General features: G+C 40.8%; 1 protein-coding gene across 1 annotated transcript; it reads right to left on the bottom strand.

The window, feature by feature from the left end:
• Positions 1-267: 267 nt before the first annotated feature.
• LOC121574435 (poly(U)-specific endoribonuclease-B-like) lies at positions 268-7,772 on the bottom strand. Its single transcript, XM_041887058.2, has 7 exons — positions 7,615-7,772; positions 6,962-7,122; positions 6,095-6,215; positions 1,889-2,010; positions 1,535-1,647; positions 828-981; positions 268-619 (listed from the first exon to the last, which is right to left on the bottom strand). Exons 1-7 carry the CDS (start codon positions 7,751-7,753, stop codon positions 350-352), a joined length of 1,080 nt encoding a protein of 359 aa, XP_041742992.1. The 5' UTR covers positions 7,754-7,772; the 3' UTR covers positions 268-349.
• Between the last annotated feature and the right edge of the window lie 7,926 nt (positions 7,773-15,698).

Here is a 15,698-nt window from a genome sequence, read left to right on the forward strand (position 1 = left end):
CCACAAACACACTGGCATTGACAGTAAAATAATAACCATCCATGTTCCAGCTATTGTACATTTTGGCTTAGTGGCAATACTATGTGTAGCCTACTCACTGTATTTCACTATTCAGAAACTTGAAAGGTGAAATGATAGAGGTTACCTCTGAAGATTACATGCTGTGCTGCCAGTTCTTCTTGATATTGTCTTCACATTCAATATGAAGCTTTTGTGTGATAGTTTAGAAATAATGAATACAGCAACAGAACACTTAGTCTTGTAAGATGTATTGTATCTTTATTTAAAATAAAAAGACAAAAACAACACTCATGACACTTGGGTGAGAGTGCATTTGAGTCCTGTCTGATTAGTGTTTATTTATTTTTTGTTCATTTTGATATTTCACAAGAACAGGGTAAGTTGTACCGATATGCTTCTGGTTGTAGTGGTGGCAGACAATGTCCACCTCATAGATACTGAAGAACACTTTGACACGCTCATTGGGTGAGACCAGGAAACACAGGGTGTAAAGGGCAAACTCAAATTCAGGACTGACGCCAACGAAGATGCTGCCTTTGGGTTTTATTCCATTCTTCCAACTGAACTGTAGCGCCAGGATGTGCTTGTTCTCGTCAGGCTGGTTTTTAAATAAAAGAGAGAAGAGAGAGACAACAATAAAGACATACATCCATGAGACAGTCATTCAGTAGGTTTGGCATTTCTCACATCATTTCCAAAGAAATGCCCTGGAATTGTTAACCTACTATCATCTCATCACATTCACACAACTGATTCAACATGATAATCTAAATATACATTCATAATTTCTGTATTTTTGATCTAACCTGGGGGGAATTTGCGTTCACACTGTAGCCTTTGTAATCAATGTGTCCCAGCTTCTCTTGCAAATACAACTGGATCCAGTTGTGAAAGCCGATGACTGTGCGGCCCCCTCTGGTCTCTCCGACAAAGACATGCTCAAATCCTGAGGAGTCTGGCCTGGAGGAACATGGGAGAACATTATGAGGCTGGAACATAGACCACTGCTTTTACACAATCTTTCTGAAGGGATAATATTGGGTAGGCCTAATGGAAGCTCATCCACCACTTGCTTGGTGGTGCACATGATGAAATTACAGCACAATCTGCGTGTTAACATACAGTATGAGTGTTAACTACTGAAAATAATAGACTACTCTCCTTCTCCTCCTAGGAATACACAAAAGCTAAGTGCAAGTCAAGTCCAAGTCATGCATTGTAATCTCAAGTCGAATCGAGTCAGAAGTTGTTTTTTTCAAGTCTCGAGCCCGAGTTTCATTGGTAATTTTCCCCCCTAGATATAATGACTAATGTTCAAGTAGCTGTCTTTTGTCTAGTCATTGAATGAAATAGCGACCAGACATTTCATTTGTCTCATACAGTAAGATAAACTATCAAATTCTGACAAAGCGGTACAGAAACAGGCAGGGAAGAGCAAACATTTAGCAGCCTAATGATGAATTATTTTGACGTCTGAAAAGTAACAGTTACGTAAGAGGAGAGTTCTACCCACTTGCTAGCTCCTCGTCTGGCGTACAGCTCAAACCAGATACGGTAGAGCTGATTCTTGAATTCCGGTAATCCCTCTGGGGAGAGCTGTTTCTCTACTAGGTACTTATGTGCAATCTAAAAATAAGAGAAACATGTGAAGACAATTTCAATCATGGGATGTTGATAGACTCACTTTAGCTTGTGAGGTTCCAACTTGGCCATGGTTCTCCATGTGAATTGATGTCACATTTTAATTTCTTCAAAACTTTTTCTGCTCACATTTATCTGTGATTTGACTTATGTTCCTGCTCATCTGATTAAATAAAGATACAGTGTTCTTTTTATCGACCTATCCACCATATGTTTTAACTGGTACCTTCATGGTGGGCGTTCGAAGCATGCAGTCCAGAAACTTGTGGTTTTCTGCTTCCTCCTCTGGGGTTACAATCTCAGGCTCACCCGTATCACTTTCATAGTTATCCAGTAGAGAGATAAAGGCTGGAAGAGGACATCCAATTCAGTTTAGAGGGTAGCATGTATTCTGATCTAGTAAGAGCCCAGCAAACATGACCCCATTGGCCCTATGTGGGTATTTGGTGGGCAAGGTGGGCAGGACTAGCCCACATAAAACTCACATCAGCCCAACATGGTCTTGCCCAGCATGGGCTAGCCCACACCAAGCCCAAACCAGCCCAACACGGGCTAGCCCACAACAAGCCCAACACAGCCTAGCCCACACCAAGTCCAAACCAGCCCTACACAGCTAGACTACACCAGCCCAACACAGGCTAGCCCACAACAAGCCCAACACGGGCTAGCCTACACCAGCCCAGCAGACTAGTGGACATCAGCCCACCGTGGGCCACCCCACACCAAGCCCACACCAGACCAACACGGGCTAGCCCACACCAAGGCCAGCACAGGCAAGCCCACACCATAATGTAGAGGTGAGGGCTCATTAGAATATTTGCAGGTGTGGTGTGCAAATACCCCAATTCATGTTGTTAAGTAAAAAAGAATACAAGATCAAAATTGCTGACACCATTCAAACCAATGATGGTTCGGAACTTTACAGCCAATTATCTCAGAATTATATTTTTTCAGATATAACCTTATATCTCTAAGTTCACAACTTATTTTTGTGCAACCATTACTGAGAGTGTCATTCCAGTTTAAGTGTTATGTTGTGTGACATCAGCAAAATCTGTATTTTGTACACCACCAATGATGAAGTCTGTAAAAAGACTTAGGTTGTGTTTACACAGGCAGACCAATTCTGATTTTTTTTTTCTCCATTAATTGGTCTTCTGACCAATCAGATCAGCTCTGAAAAAGATCTGTTGTGAAAAGCTCTGATGTGATTAGTCAAAAGACTAATTGGTGGAGAAAAAATAATAAGGATTGGACTACCTGTGTAAACACAGCCTTAGATAAGTGCATGTGACATAAAATAAACTTTTATTTTTCTCTGGTAAAAATATGTATGACAGTAACAACTGTGTTGTCTTTCTGATACAATGTAACTGGCAGCCGATCCAAAAGGGTGGGCTTATTTCAGGTGAAGTGAGGGCTTCCCTTGCTCCCACCTGCCTTGGGGCCAATGTGGAGCTTATGAGCAAAGGCACATCGGCCCAATGTGGGCAGCCTACATGAGGCCAATATTTTAGCCCACATTGGGCCCACATCGTGCCAATGTGGACATGTTGGCTGGCAGGACTAGTTTGTTTTGTCTATCCACTCCCACTGATGTCAGTACACATCCTCTTTGTATCATGTTCAATCAGTGGCGACCCGTCATTCAGGGCTGAGCCCCACCTGTTTTCAGCCCCACCTGTTTTGTTGCCTGTTTTGCATGTTATTTTGGCATTAATATGTGTCACATATCAGTTTGCAAACAATGTAAAAATAAAAATCATTGAGTTAATAAAGCCACATACAAACATAGTCTATTTTTTGCTTTCTTTAGTAAGGCAGCTCCAAAATGCAGGTGTTTCAACCTAGCTCAGTGCTTTCTGTGGTGGTGGGGCAGCCAGTGGGAAATACAGAGCGTAGGGGTTGGTAATGTTCTCTAGTTGCGCCGTGATTGGCTCAGTGTTCTGTCACTCATGGGGACACTACGTCACCACAAAATCTACAGGGGAGAGCAAAAAAATTCAAGCCCCTTGGGTGCTGCCATAGATTTACATTAGAAGTGCCTGTCCAAGAAGGCTCAAGGTCATTGGCCACAGATAAAATGACGTCAAATCACGTTATAGCTTTGATTGGACTGATCATGTCAACCTCATTCTTTCAAATTCTTAGCTAGCAAGCTAGAAAAGCAGTCATCATCATGAATCAAGTCGACAATCTACTGGCAAATCCTTTTCAATCCTTGTCATATGAAGATAAATTATAGATAAATCATATTGGTGCTCATCGGCCATCGGACATAAACATTAGACAACAAGTTGGAAATCGCAAATTCAACAATGAGTGGTTTGGAAGGAATCGGTGGCTAACTGCAAGCGTTGCAAAGCAATCACTAGCCTGCTATTCAGTGGAGAGGGTGTGTGGCCCAAGTCTGGTTTTAAGGGTCTCTTTTCCAAGCTTAAAAGGAGAAACATTCACATGCAACACCATGGGCCAGAATAGGTTGAATTCATTGGCCATGCTGTCAATCCAGCATGACTTCTACCGTGTTCAAAACAACTGGAAACTCAGAACTGGGAAATCTCAGACTTCAGTGAGTTCAAGACAACTGGGAACTCTGAAAAAACTAGCTCCGAATGGGAAAATACTTTTTGAACAGTCATCCAACTTGGAATTCCAAGTCGGGAACTCTGCCTTCTTTCTAGAGCTCCGACCTGAAGATCACTGACGTCATGATTGGACCTTGTTTTTTTCAGAGTTCCCAGTTGTCTTGAAAGCACCATAAATCCAGAGAATGCCAGACTTTGATGACAAAGTGTGCTGACAAAATTTGCCCACAAGAAGGACTGCCGCGCCACATTCCTGTTCAAGTGAGCACCACACAACAAGGTGAGTCCAAAAATGTATTGTATGCTGCTGCATAAATGAGGTAATATGCCAGGGAGATACACTACCATTCAAAAGTTTGGGGTCACTTAGAAATGTATTTTTTTTTCGAAAAAAAAGCACCAAAAAAATGTCCACCAGAATAACATCAAATTGATCAGAAATACAGTGTAGACATTGTTAATGTTGTAAATGGCTATTGTAGCTGGAAACTGCTGATTTTTTATGGAATATCTACATAGGCGTACAGAGGCCCATTATCAGCAACCATCAGTCCTGTGTTCCAATGGCGCGTTGTGTTTGCTAATCCAAGTTGATCATTTTAAAAGGCTAATTGATCATTAGAAAAGCCTTTTGCAATTATGTTAGCACAGCTGAAAACTGTTGTGCTGATTAAAGAGGCAATAAAACTGGCCTTCTTGAGACTAGTTGAGTATCTGGACCATCAGCAAAAATGGCCAGAAACAAAGGTAGATATTCCATTAAAAATCAGCCGTTTCCAGCTACAATAGCCATTTACAACATTAACAATGTCTACACTGTATTTCTGATCAATTTGATGTTATTCTAATTTTTCTTTTGAAAACAAGGACATTTCTAAGTGACCCCAAACTTTTGAAGGTAGTGTATGTATACTGTAGCTAATAAAGTAATACTAAGTGTATGTTGTGTAGTAAGCTGTTAGTAGCCCATGTGCCTCACCCTAATAAATGGGTCCCTTTCCCCCTTGTAACTTAGCCTACTGTTCTGACTTGGTGGTGCACATGTAGCCTATAGACTGTTTTAGAGAAATGTCATCATTGAATATTGTAAGAGCTTTCATTGTCTCCTTATATGCCCCCTTTATTTATCCTACGATTCTGACTTGGTGTAGAGGGAGAATACTGTAAGAACGGCCCATGTTCTGAATTCTGTCGCTGTACATTTCAAAAGTGCTGAACAAATAGTCATATTGACTACGTCCGTCCTAGCTTGCTCAATCATGTCTTAATCGAAATTACAGATTGCCTCCTATCCGCTCATCGTTCCCTTATGCCATAGTTTGTACATCTCAATTGTCAGTAGAAACCACATTTGTTTAAGCAAGTCAGTCATATCAGGTATGTTTTTTTTAAAGGCAGTAAATGAGTCTGAATGAACTGCTTCGCTGCCAGACAAGGCTCCGCTGATAGCCAGGTGTAGCGGTGGTAAAGATTCACTCCATGGTGCCGAAAAGAAAGCTCTGCTGTTGGGACAGCTTTATGTAGACCCTAACAGTTTGTGGGCACCGTTTGTCACTGTTATAGTGCATTTCATGTATTGTTTAGTGTTGTGTTGTGTAGTGTAGTGGCTTTGCTGGCATGCATAAAAAATTATATATGTTGAGTTTGCCCCATCAAGATTTACATGCTAAAATCGCCACTGTGTTCAATTATACTTGAACTCCTGCTACTCTCTGTTTATGTAATACATTGTAGATATGACAGAATTTCCAAAGGAAAATAATGACAACACACAGGAAACGGCACGGTTGAAGGCAAAAGTTCATAACAATGGAAGCTCTAACCTTCACACCTCAGGCCCTTACCTAAGAAAGACTCCTTTTTGAAAATGCGTTCATCGACAAACGAGAACAGAGGATATCCGGCTCCATCATTGTCGTCATTCATGTCATCATTCATGTCAGCATTCACAGGCCCAGCTTTCCCCTGCACAAAGCACAGTAGACGAGCAAGAGAAAATCAGTTACATACAGTATTCCAAATGTCTAAGCACTCCCACCAATGATCCAGGAATATAGCAGTCCCCTTTTCTTTTTTTTTTACAATGTAACCTCTTGATGGAAAAGAAACATGACCCAGTGCCCCATAAAGCTGCAACTCCACTGTTTTGTTTATGAGAGCCAGGAAACTCACTCTCTCTCTCTCTCTCTCTCTCTCTCTCTCTCTCTCTCTCTCTCTCTCTCTCTCTCTCTCTCTCTCTCTCTCTCTCTCTCTCTCTCTCTCTCTCTCTCTCTCTCTCTCTCTCTCTCTCTCTCTCTCTCTCTCTCTCTCTCTCTCTCTCTCTCTCTCTCTCTCTCTCTCTCTCTCTCTCTCTCTCTCTCTCTCTCTCTCTCTCTCTCTCTCTCTCTCTCTCTCTCTCTCTCTCTCTCTCTCTCTCTCTCTCTGGCACCTCTCTGTCTGTGGTACAGTGTCTAACATGCTATTGTGTCCTTTAGAAAGACCACCACAGAGCAACAATCTAGTGCATTTTAGGGGTCTAGATTTGTTCAATGTGCTCTGACCTTCCTCAACAAACAATGCTTGTGGCCTCATGATGTTGTGCAAAAACATCCATTAGTTAATTTGGAGTAAAATGCATCTGCACAATTTGTCACGGGAATGATGTCTATAAAAAATAAAAATAAATCATCCACATACAGTAGTCCTATTTGGATCGTTTTCAGTTTTTCTACCTGCAGAGAGATCCGGTAGTCTGTCCCTGGTTTCAGTCTGTTGACGTCTTTATCCCATATTTCCTGCACCATGGCTGATAGCTCTCGGTCAGCTTCAATCATGATGTGACTGGTTGGTCCCTCTGTACTCTGCAGGCTACAGCTGACTGGGTCAGGTTCCTCTGGTGTGAAGAATTATCACGTCATGTACAGTGAATCCTATGCTTACAGTTCTATACATCAACTCTAAATGGTGTTGTCATTCCTGCATCACAACAACTGCAAATTATAAATCTTCTCAATGTCTAAATTACACATAGGCCTACTTAGTGTCGTAATATCAAAATCAGGTTTTTTTATACCCTCCATAAAATTGATATAACACACATTTATTGGTCAATCAAGTTATCACAGAGAAAAATACTTATGTGTTCTTCAAGGTAAACAGTTTAATTGTATGACAATTAACTATATAAATATAATTTCCAGACATATCACTGAATCATTCAGTGAACTGATCACCACCACACCAAAAAAAGAGCCAATTTCTGGCCAAAATGATTACATTAACAGTTTGAGTTCAACAACATTCAGGTTTTGATTGATACTATCATCCAACCAGTATCTTGCCATCGACGCAAGCTACTCATCAGTCTGTCTGAAATATTACTGACCTTGTTCAGCTTTGGCCTGCTCACTGGCGTATGAAGAGAAGGGGTCTGTGGGTTTGGGGCAGCAAAAGGGATTCAGTCCTGTGGCCGGATTTGTGCGGGTGGAACTGGCCTGTTTGAAAGTATGTATCTTTACTAACATGCTGGGGGGCGCTTCTACACCACGAGGGGGCCATTTTAAAGGGTTATCCTCTGTCAGCAACTTTAGCCAAAGGGATTAAATTGTGTTGTACTGACTGCTTTTGAATCACTTGCTACAACGTGGACTCTCTTTGTTTCTTTAGTACTGTATTGTTCTTCTCCCGTCTCTGTGTCCTGTCCATCCATCATCCTGTCCCCTTCCCAAGTGGGAAACAGTTATGACAAACAGTTAAAAACAATGTTCTCAATTCTCAAACATTTTGTAGATGAGTGGCATAAATCCAAAACGTGTTTTAATACACATAACATGATAAATTCATGACAGGAAACTAAAATATGTTTTCATTCTAAAATCGAAGGTTGACTTCGATAAAAGGCTGACTTTAAGTGATCAGGATTTAATCGAAGTCAGAACCTTCGATTTTAGAATGTAACCATAATCAGCAACATGTCTAAAACCTCTTCATGTTAGTTCAATACTTTTGGTCCAACAATCATTATTGGTTTCCTCTGCCACCTGTATGACTCAGCAATGCCTTCTGTGTTAAAAACAATGACAGTACAGCCCTTGCACACTCTTGTGGAAGGAAAAGGCATTGTATGTTCTTGTTGGAAATGTTGTATCCTTTGGATGAGTCTCATCTCATAACTAGTTAAGCAGTGTCAGCTTTTTAACAAATCCAACAGTTAACTTACAAGGGAGGCAATACAACTAAAGAGTAAGTACTTTGTTTAAAATAATGCCAAAAGGCAGAATTTCGACCAGCAGATGGGTGCGACTATGGGACAAGATATAAGGAACCATAGTTGCATGCAGCGGTATCAAGGTCAAGCACTTCTGCAAGTATAGGAATGGACTGGAAGTTGATTTACTGTTATCACATGTTCACTCTTAATACAGTGTGACAAAATAACTGCTGAGTTATAAACATGTATTGAGAAAAATAACATGTGAAGAATGCCCTAAAACCCCCAACATGGGAATGAACACTAAAACCAAAGGGTTATGTATGTTTATGGTTATTACAACACTTTTTAAATTCAGGACTATTGCAAATATCAAAATGTCCCCCCTCAACATTAACAGATAAAAGTGAAAGCACAATATAACTATTTTAAGGACATGTATTTTAAATGTGATTTACATTGATGTCAATTTCCAATCAGCCTCACTTTCTAAAAAGTTTGGATCAAGATCATAATTTTACATTTTTGTCATTTAGCAGACGCACTTATCCAGAGCAATTAGGGTTAAGTGCCTTGCTCAAGGGCACATCGACAGATTTTTCACCTAGTCGGCTCGGGGATTAGAACCAGCAACCTTTCGGTTACTGGCACAACGCTCTTAACCACTAAGCTACCAGCCACCCCAGGTACCTAATGTGAAGAGGTAGTAACTAGCAAATGACAGGGAGGTTACAGACAGATCTTTTGTACTGAAACAATGCCATATTTAACCTAATCAACAGTGTGTGTCAGAGGCTGGTGGAAGGAGCTATAGGTGGACGGGCACATTGTAATAGCTGGAATTGGGTACATGGAATGGTATCAAACATATGGCAACCATGTTTGACTACGTTCCATTAATGCCATTCCAGCCATTACAATGAGCCCTCATGCCCCGTGTACACTAGCACGCGGTGCCGCATTGTGAACACCGCTTCCCATTCATTTTCAATGGAAGGAAAGCGGTGAAAAGCGGAAGAGGGCGGGGGACCTGTGGGCGGCGCGAAGGTGGCGTGGGAGGCAAAGAAAAAGTTAAACTTTTCCCAACTTTATGCAAATCGCCAGCGTCGACCGCTGGGCGATGACCAATCATATCGAGTGGTTCCCATGACGAATTTGACGCTATGCTACCCAAGGCTGGATACTTTCTTCAGCAAAGATCGCTTAGAAAAAGAAGGTTATCTTAAGAGCAAGTGAGATGGTGATGACGGGACTGGGGGTTGGCACCCTCTCTCACATCAAAACAACGACATCTCTCTTTATTTCAATGTAAAGCATCTCTTTAATAATACTTCCTGTTGACCTGACCAAGTGACCTCTCACCTCTGATCATGCTGTGCCCTCTGTGTCAGCCAGTTCAAATGCGCAAGGGTTTCACCGACACAGCTGATATAACCTAGAGGATTTAAGGAGAAGGGGGGAGAGAGATGAAGTGAAGGAGAGAGACTGTTATTGAGGAAATAAGGTAGTTAAAGAGACTATGTTCAACAGGAATCTGTGTGTGTGGTCTCACCTGGTGTCCACACTAAGTGGCTGCAGAGTACTTCACAAACAATATAGCGTAGTTATATAAATATAAATAATGAAGTGTCTTACTATTCTCCATGGTTGGTCCTCTTGCCTATTTGAAGGTGGAAGGAGCCACAGTTATACACCTGAGCCTGCTTACTGCACAACACAATCTATCAATCAGATTTCTACACAAGTGTGTAGGTGTGGGGTATAGGGTGTCTAATTGTTCTAAATGTTTGACTCTTAAAAGAGCCTGTTTTGTTTTTGTACAGACATCACCCTTACCTGAACAGCACCCTCACCTGAGAAGTAGAAATCAAAAGGAGAGAAACTGGGAATTGAATAACTGCAGTTGACATAGCTAAGTAAATGGGAGAATACTCTTACTGCAATGTGGATGGCTCTTAAAAGAGCATTTGGTTGTGCATAGTGTAGTCTATGGTGTTGTCAGGTAACAGCACCCTCTTCGAAGAAGTAGGAGGTGAAGATCTCCCGCACATGGATTGGCTCCTGTGCTGCGTTGTTGGCTGCAGATCCCCTCCTGGTCCTCGTGTCCATCCTCATTAAGTTATGCAGGACACAGGTAGCTTTCACACACGCCTGAATTCCCCCAGGAGGCAGTCCCAGATGGCCCTGGTCACCCAACCTTGCAGTGCCTTACACAGTAACTGTAGGCAATCGTTTTGAAGGGATCTCCAGTTACAAGGTATCTGTAGGAATATGGAAGAATGTGGATTACTAAAGTATAATATCCCTTATAACAAATCATGATAACATTGGATAGATAGATGCATGTGACAATAGCAGGATCATATCAAGGATATCGTCACAAATTAATACATAAATACCACTTGAAGCTTGATGATGACTTGATCATTTGAATCAGCCTGTAGCTCAGTTGGTAGAGCATGGCGCTTGCAACGCCAGGGTTGTGGGTTCGTTTCCCACGGGGGGCCAGTATGAAAATGTATGCACCCACTAACTGTAAGTCACTCTGGATAAGAGCGTCTGCTAAATGACTTAAATGTAAGGCAAAAACAAAAATGTGCACCCCTTTGAGTCCCCAGGACTGAGAACCACTGCTCTTCATTGGGACCTCTTCATCTGAAAAGAGGCTTTCACAGCTGTCTGTATATGAGGACAAGAAACCGACTTCATCATACTCAAATTAGACAGCACTGAATATTGTAACTATTTTCTCTGTCCTCACTTCTAGGGACTGGAACTACACAAAAGTTTCACCCTCCTCCATGGCTGTTAGCTAGCTACCTACAAATGCATTTGGAGTTTGTTTTTTTACAGTGATAAATACATCAAGATAGCTAGCTAATATGAAGTTAGGTAGCTGGTAAAATTGAATTCACTTAGCTAGCTATCTATACAGTATGTAAAGTTGGCTAGATAGCTACCTAGCTTCGTTAGCAGCTCATTTGAGTTAGCATGCACTGTAGCTATTTAGCTAATGTGGGGATCTATTTTCTTATAACTAGATGTGATGCCTAGCGTAGAAAGAATACATTAATGATTAAACATAATAGGTTTGTGCTGTACTGATATAGATTGTTTAACATAACAAGCTGTGATTAATGTGAGGAACCGTTAGGGGGTAGGCTGAGACAGACTTGTGATTCACACAGACACACACACTGCCTCTTTGTTAAACCGCTCAAGGACAAAGTACTGCAACATGAAGAAGAAAACTATGTCTGAGGTTGCTGACTCGAGACAAGTTGTAAAGATAACAACTAATGCCTGGCAACAGTGAAGCGCCAAGGGGCTGGGACCAGCCTGTGCGCCATCGATAGGTTGGGTAAGTTTTAACCACACCCAGCCTCTACTCTGACAGGCCCAGCAGGGAGCGGGAACTATCTCTGTCAGAGTATTTAAAGAAGAACTTATAACAAAAGCTCAGTTCTCTGACTGCCCTGCGTGGTTTTTCAGTGGGCCCGTATATACGAACATCATATTTACCATTCAAGTGTTTGCATTAATTAAAATACTCATCTATTTTAGAAGACGTGTATTGACCTCTTTTTGTTCCTATACCAGATTTGAATTGACGCAACTTGACAATTGGTGACCTCCGACGTGATCTGGTAGAGGGACTTCGCTGGATATCGTCCGGCCCATTAGACATCTCTGTCATTGGACGGTGTGTTTCACAAAGAGTCCAGACTACTAAAAACAGGTAAGCAGACACCTATTGTTATATGACTGAAGTTCTGCACATTGGCTTTATCCAAATTAATTTTGTGAAACACCTGTTTGATGTAAGTGAACTAAATTATGAATTATTATATGAATTATTATGAGTAGATAAGCACCATATTGTGACATGCAAACCTGTGGTGAATGTGATGTTAAACCATGGTATTATAGAGTATTGTTCCACTGACACGTACCAGAGGGCTAGGTACGGCTAGGATCGGGGAAAATACTGAAGTCCCCAGGCTAGGACCATCAGGGGTGGGAACTGGGGGTATAGGGAATTATTGGCTTAAAAGTGTTGCACTACTGACACGTACCAGAGGGCTAGGTACGGCTAGGATCAGAGGGACACTTACAATTTTTGATAGTGTTGCACTACTGACACGTACCAGAGGGCTAGGTACGGCTAGGATCAGAGGGACACTTACAATTTTAGATAGTGTTGCACTACTGACACGTACCAGAGGGCTAGGTACGGCTAGGATCAGAGGGACACTTTAAAGTATAGGGTGTTGTATGAATGAGAGTGCGAACGATCCCAGTGTAATAAAAGAGTGAATGCGGGTTATTAAAATTAATAAACCTGTATACCTTGATAGAAAACTAATTAGGAGTTAAAGAAGTCTGTAGCTGCTTAAACCGTATAACCCGTTAATAACAATTGGGAACATAAAGGTAGAATAATGAATAACTAGTATGACTAAACTGAAACGTTTGAACTGATATAACTGAACTGTAACGTTTGATGTTTGCCATAGCATAATACTGGTTTTAAATAATTATGTTGAAGCAATTTGGTTTATTATTTGATTTAACGTTTGATGTTTGACATAGCATAATACTGGTTTTAAATAATTAAGTTGAAGCAATTTGGTTTATTATTTAATTTAATGTTTGATGTTTGACCCTGCAAAATACTGGTTAAATAATTAGACTGAAATACATTTACATTTACATTTTAGTCATTTAGCAGACGCTCTTATCCAGAGCGACTTACAGTTAGTGAATACATATTTTTTTATACTTGCCCCCCGTGGGAATCGAACCCACAACCCTGGCGTTGCAAACGCCATGCTCTATCAACTGAGCTACATCCCTGCCGGCCATTCCCTCCCCTACCCTGGACGACGCTGGGCCAATTGTGCGCCGCCCATGAGTCTCCCGGTCGCGGCCGGCTGCGACAGAGCCTGGATTCGAACCAGGATCTCTAGTGGCACAGTTAGCACTGCGATGCAGTGCCTTAGACCACTGCGCCACTCAGGAGAGTCAGTATGATGGTTATAAAGGGATAAACCAAAAATAATTTGGTTTATCGTTGATATATAAAAATGCACCGACTTTAACTAATTAGGTGGGAATAATTTGATTTAAATAAATAGACTAACGTACTTTAAATAACGGACGAATATTACGTTAAAACGAAAAACGGACAAAACCTGTTCGGAGTGGAAACAGGAGGGAGAACCGCGTAGGGGTAAATTTAAAGAAGCAGTGAGAGAGAGAGAGAGAGAGTAGGAGGGGGCCAGTACCCACTGATAGCCTTACCTAATCTATTGGCGGGGAATGAAAGAGGCCCCAGCAACCTTAGAATGAGGTGAGAGCTAGTGCGGTTTTCATTTGGTGACGTCACTTGCTCTATGAACTGGAAGTATTTACTTTGAAAGCATTGCGGAATGTGTGGGGTGACTGGCAATGTAAGTAGAGGGTCCCTGGTTCAAACCCAGGTAGGGACAGTGGGTAAAGCTTTCGCATTGGGGCTATAGACCTAGATTACTATGTGGATTGATAAATGTGAAAGGTTGAATTAGATAGCTTAAGTAGAAGTATTCTAGAAAGGTCTATGAAAATATGTTACAAGGTCCCCGCGCCTCCCCCATTGTGTAGGAAGGAGCAAGGGGAGGGGTGAGAGATAGTTCAAATGATAGGAATATCATTACATGTATGCTTATCAACGATAGCAAGTATTTGTTTTATTAATTAGGGCCTAATCAGAGAGAACAGTTAAATAAATTGAATAGCGAACAGAAATGGCGATAGAGCTGTGAAAATTGAGTTGAGGACAAAGGAGAATCATTTATGGCTCTGGTTAGCGGAAAAAAAATAGAGACAGTCCAGCGAGTTAGATTGAGCTGTAAGATTTCATGTAGAGGTCTAAATACTTGACTGGAAGGCAGTGCTTTGATAAATTCTAATTGTTATTACTTTATTCGATAGGTTGCTTAACACCAGTGGTGTATGCAAATAGTTGGTGAATTCTAGAACGATAATTTATTGTCGTTACGGGGACCAGGGGATGCAAGTAGCTTTAGCTATTATGCTGAGGGAATAGCACCAACCTATAGTGGGTTCTAGATTTGTTAAATAAACAAACTTATATTTTAAACTAAAGTAATGCAATAGGCTACAATTATAACATTATCAGAAAAAGGCACAATTTAATGTGAAATAGTTATTACAATTATTATTAATAGTTATTACAGTTATTATCATTGATCCAGTAATGATAGAAGGATAGTAGAGGAAAGGCAAGGGATTAAATCTCATTTAGGGAAAGAAGAAGAGTATGAAGATATATTAGGGAGAAAATACCATTAACTGAGGGATAATAAATGTTTAGCTGAAAAACACAACAGGAATAATTTACCTTACACCCTAATATAGACATTAGACCACACCAGAAGTAGAGATGGCAGGATCACCAGTAGCAATCATGAAGAGAAGGTTCCCAGAAAATATTGAAGATATTGGTAATATCTCTAACAAATGAGAAAAAGGACCAGAAAGATAGTAACTAAATGGCCAAAGGAGGGAACATTTGATGTAACCGTGATTGTATTGGCTAAAAAATGAAAATATGACATTTACAGGGGGGACAGGAACAATAGAAGGGGAGACAGATTTTCCTAGGGGGTTGATCAAATAATTGATAATGGATCATTTGAGATGAGATCACATGTAGCAGATTTAGGGTAATCAATTAAATAATCATTGTATACTCGAGGAATTTTGAGTGGTTTTATGGATTAGTTATGAGGAATTAGATTGATACAAACAATTATTGATGGGTTAGGACTGGGGATATCTGTATCATGTTTTGTGTGTACTACCATCTTTAGATTACTGATGGTAATTGAAGGTTAACAAAATGTATAACCAGGAGAAAGAGATTAGCTTATCTCATTGGAATGTTGCCCAGGGCTAGGGGGAGCAGTAGTGAAGTTAGGCAGTATTTAGGTCGTAAAAGTGAGCTACCAAATTAAGTGGGGCCTGGCTATTTGTGGTTGTTGTTTTTCAAATTGGGTTTTTCAAATAAAAAACAACACACCTAGTATGATGGTTATAAAGGGTTGTTATGTTAAAATTATGGGGTAAAAATAAGGGATGGCAATTGGATGATAAATTACCAATATTACCTAAGTGATTGTTTAGGTAGGTGGTAATATTGACACATGAGCAAAACATGTGTCAAAAGGGGGATGGTAGGAGATGGTAGGATTAAA

Source organism: Coregonus clupeaformis, chromosome 9 (assembly GCF_020615455.1).
Source record: "Coregonus clupeaformis isolate EN_2021a chromosome 9, ASM2061545v1, whole genome shotgun sequence".
Lineage (NCBI taxonomy): Eukaryota > Metazoa > Chordata > Actinopteri > Salmoniformes > Salmonidae > Coregonus > Coregonus clupeaformis.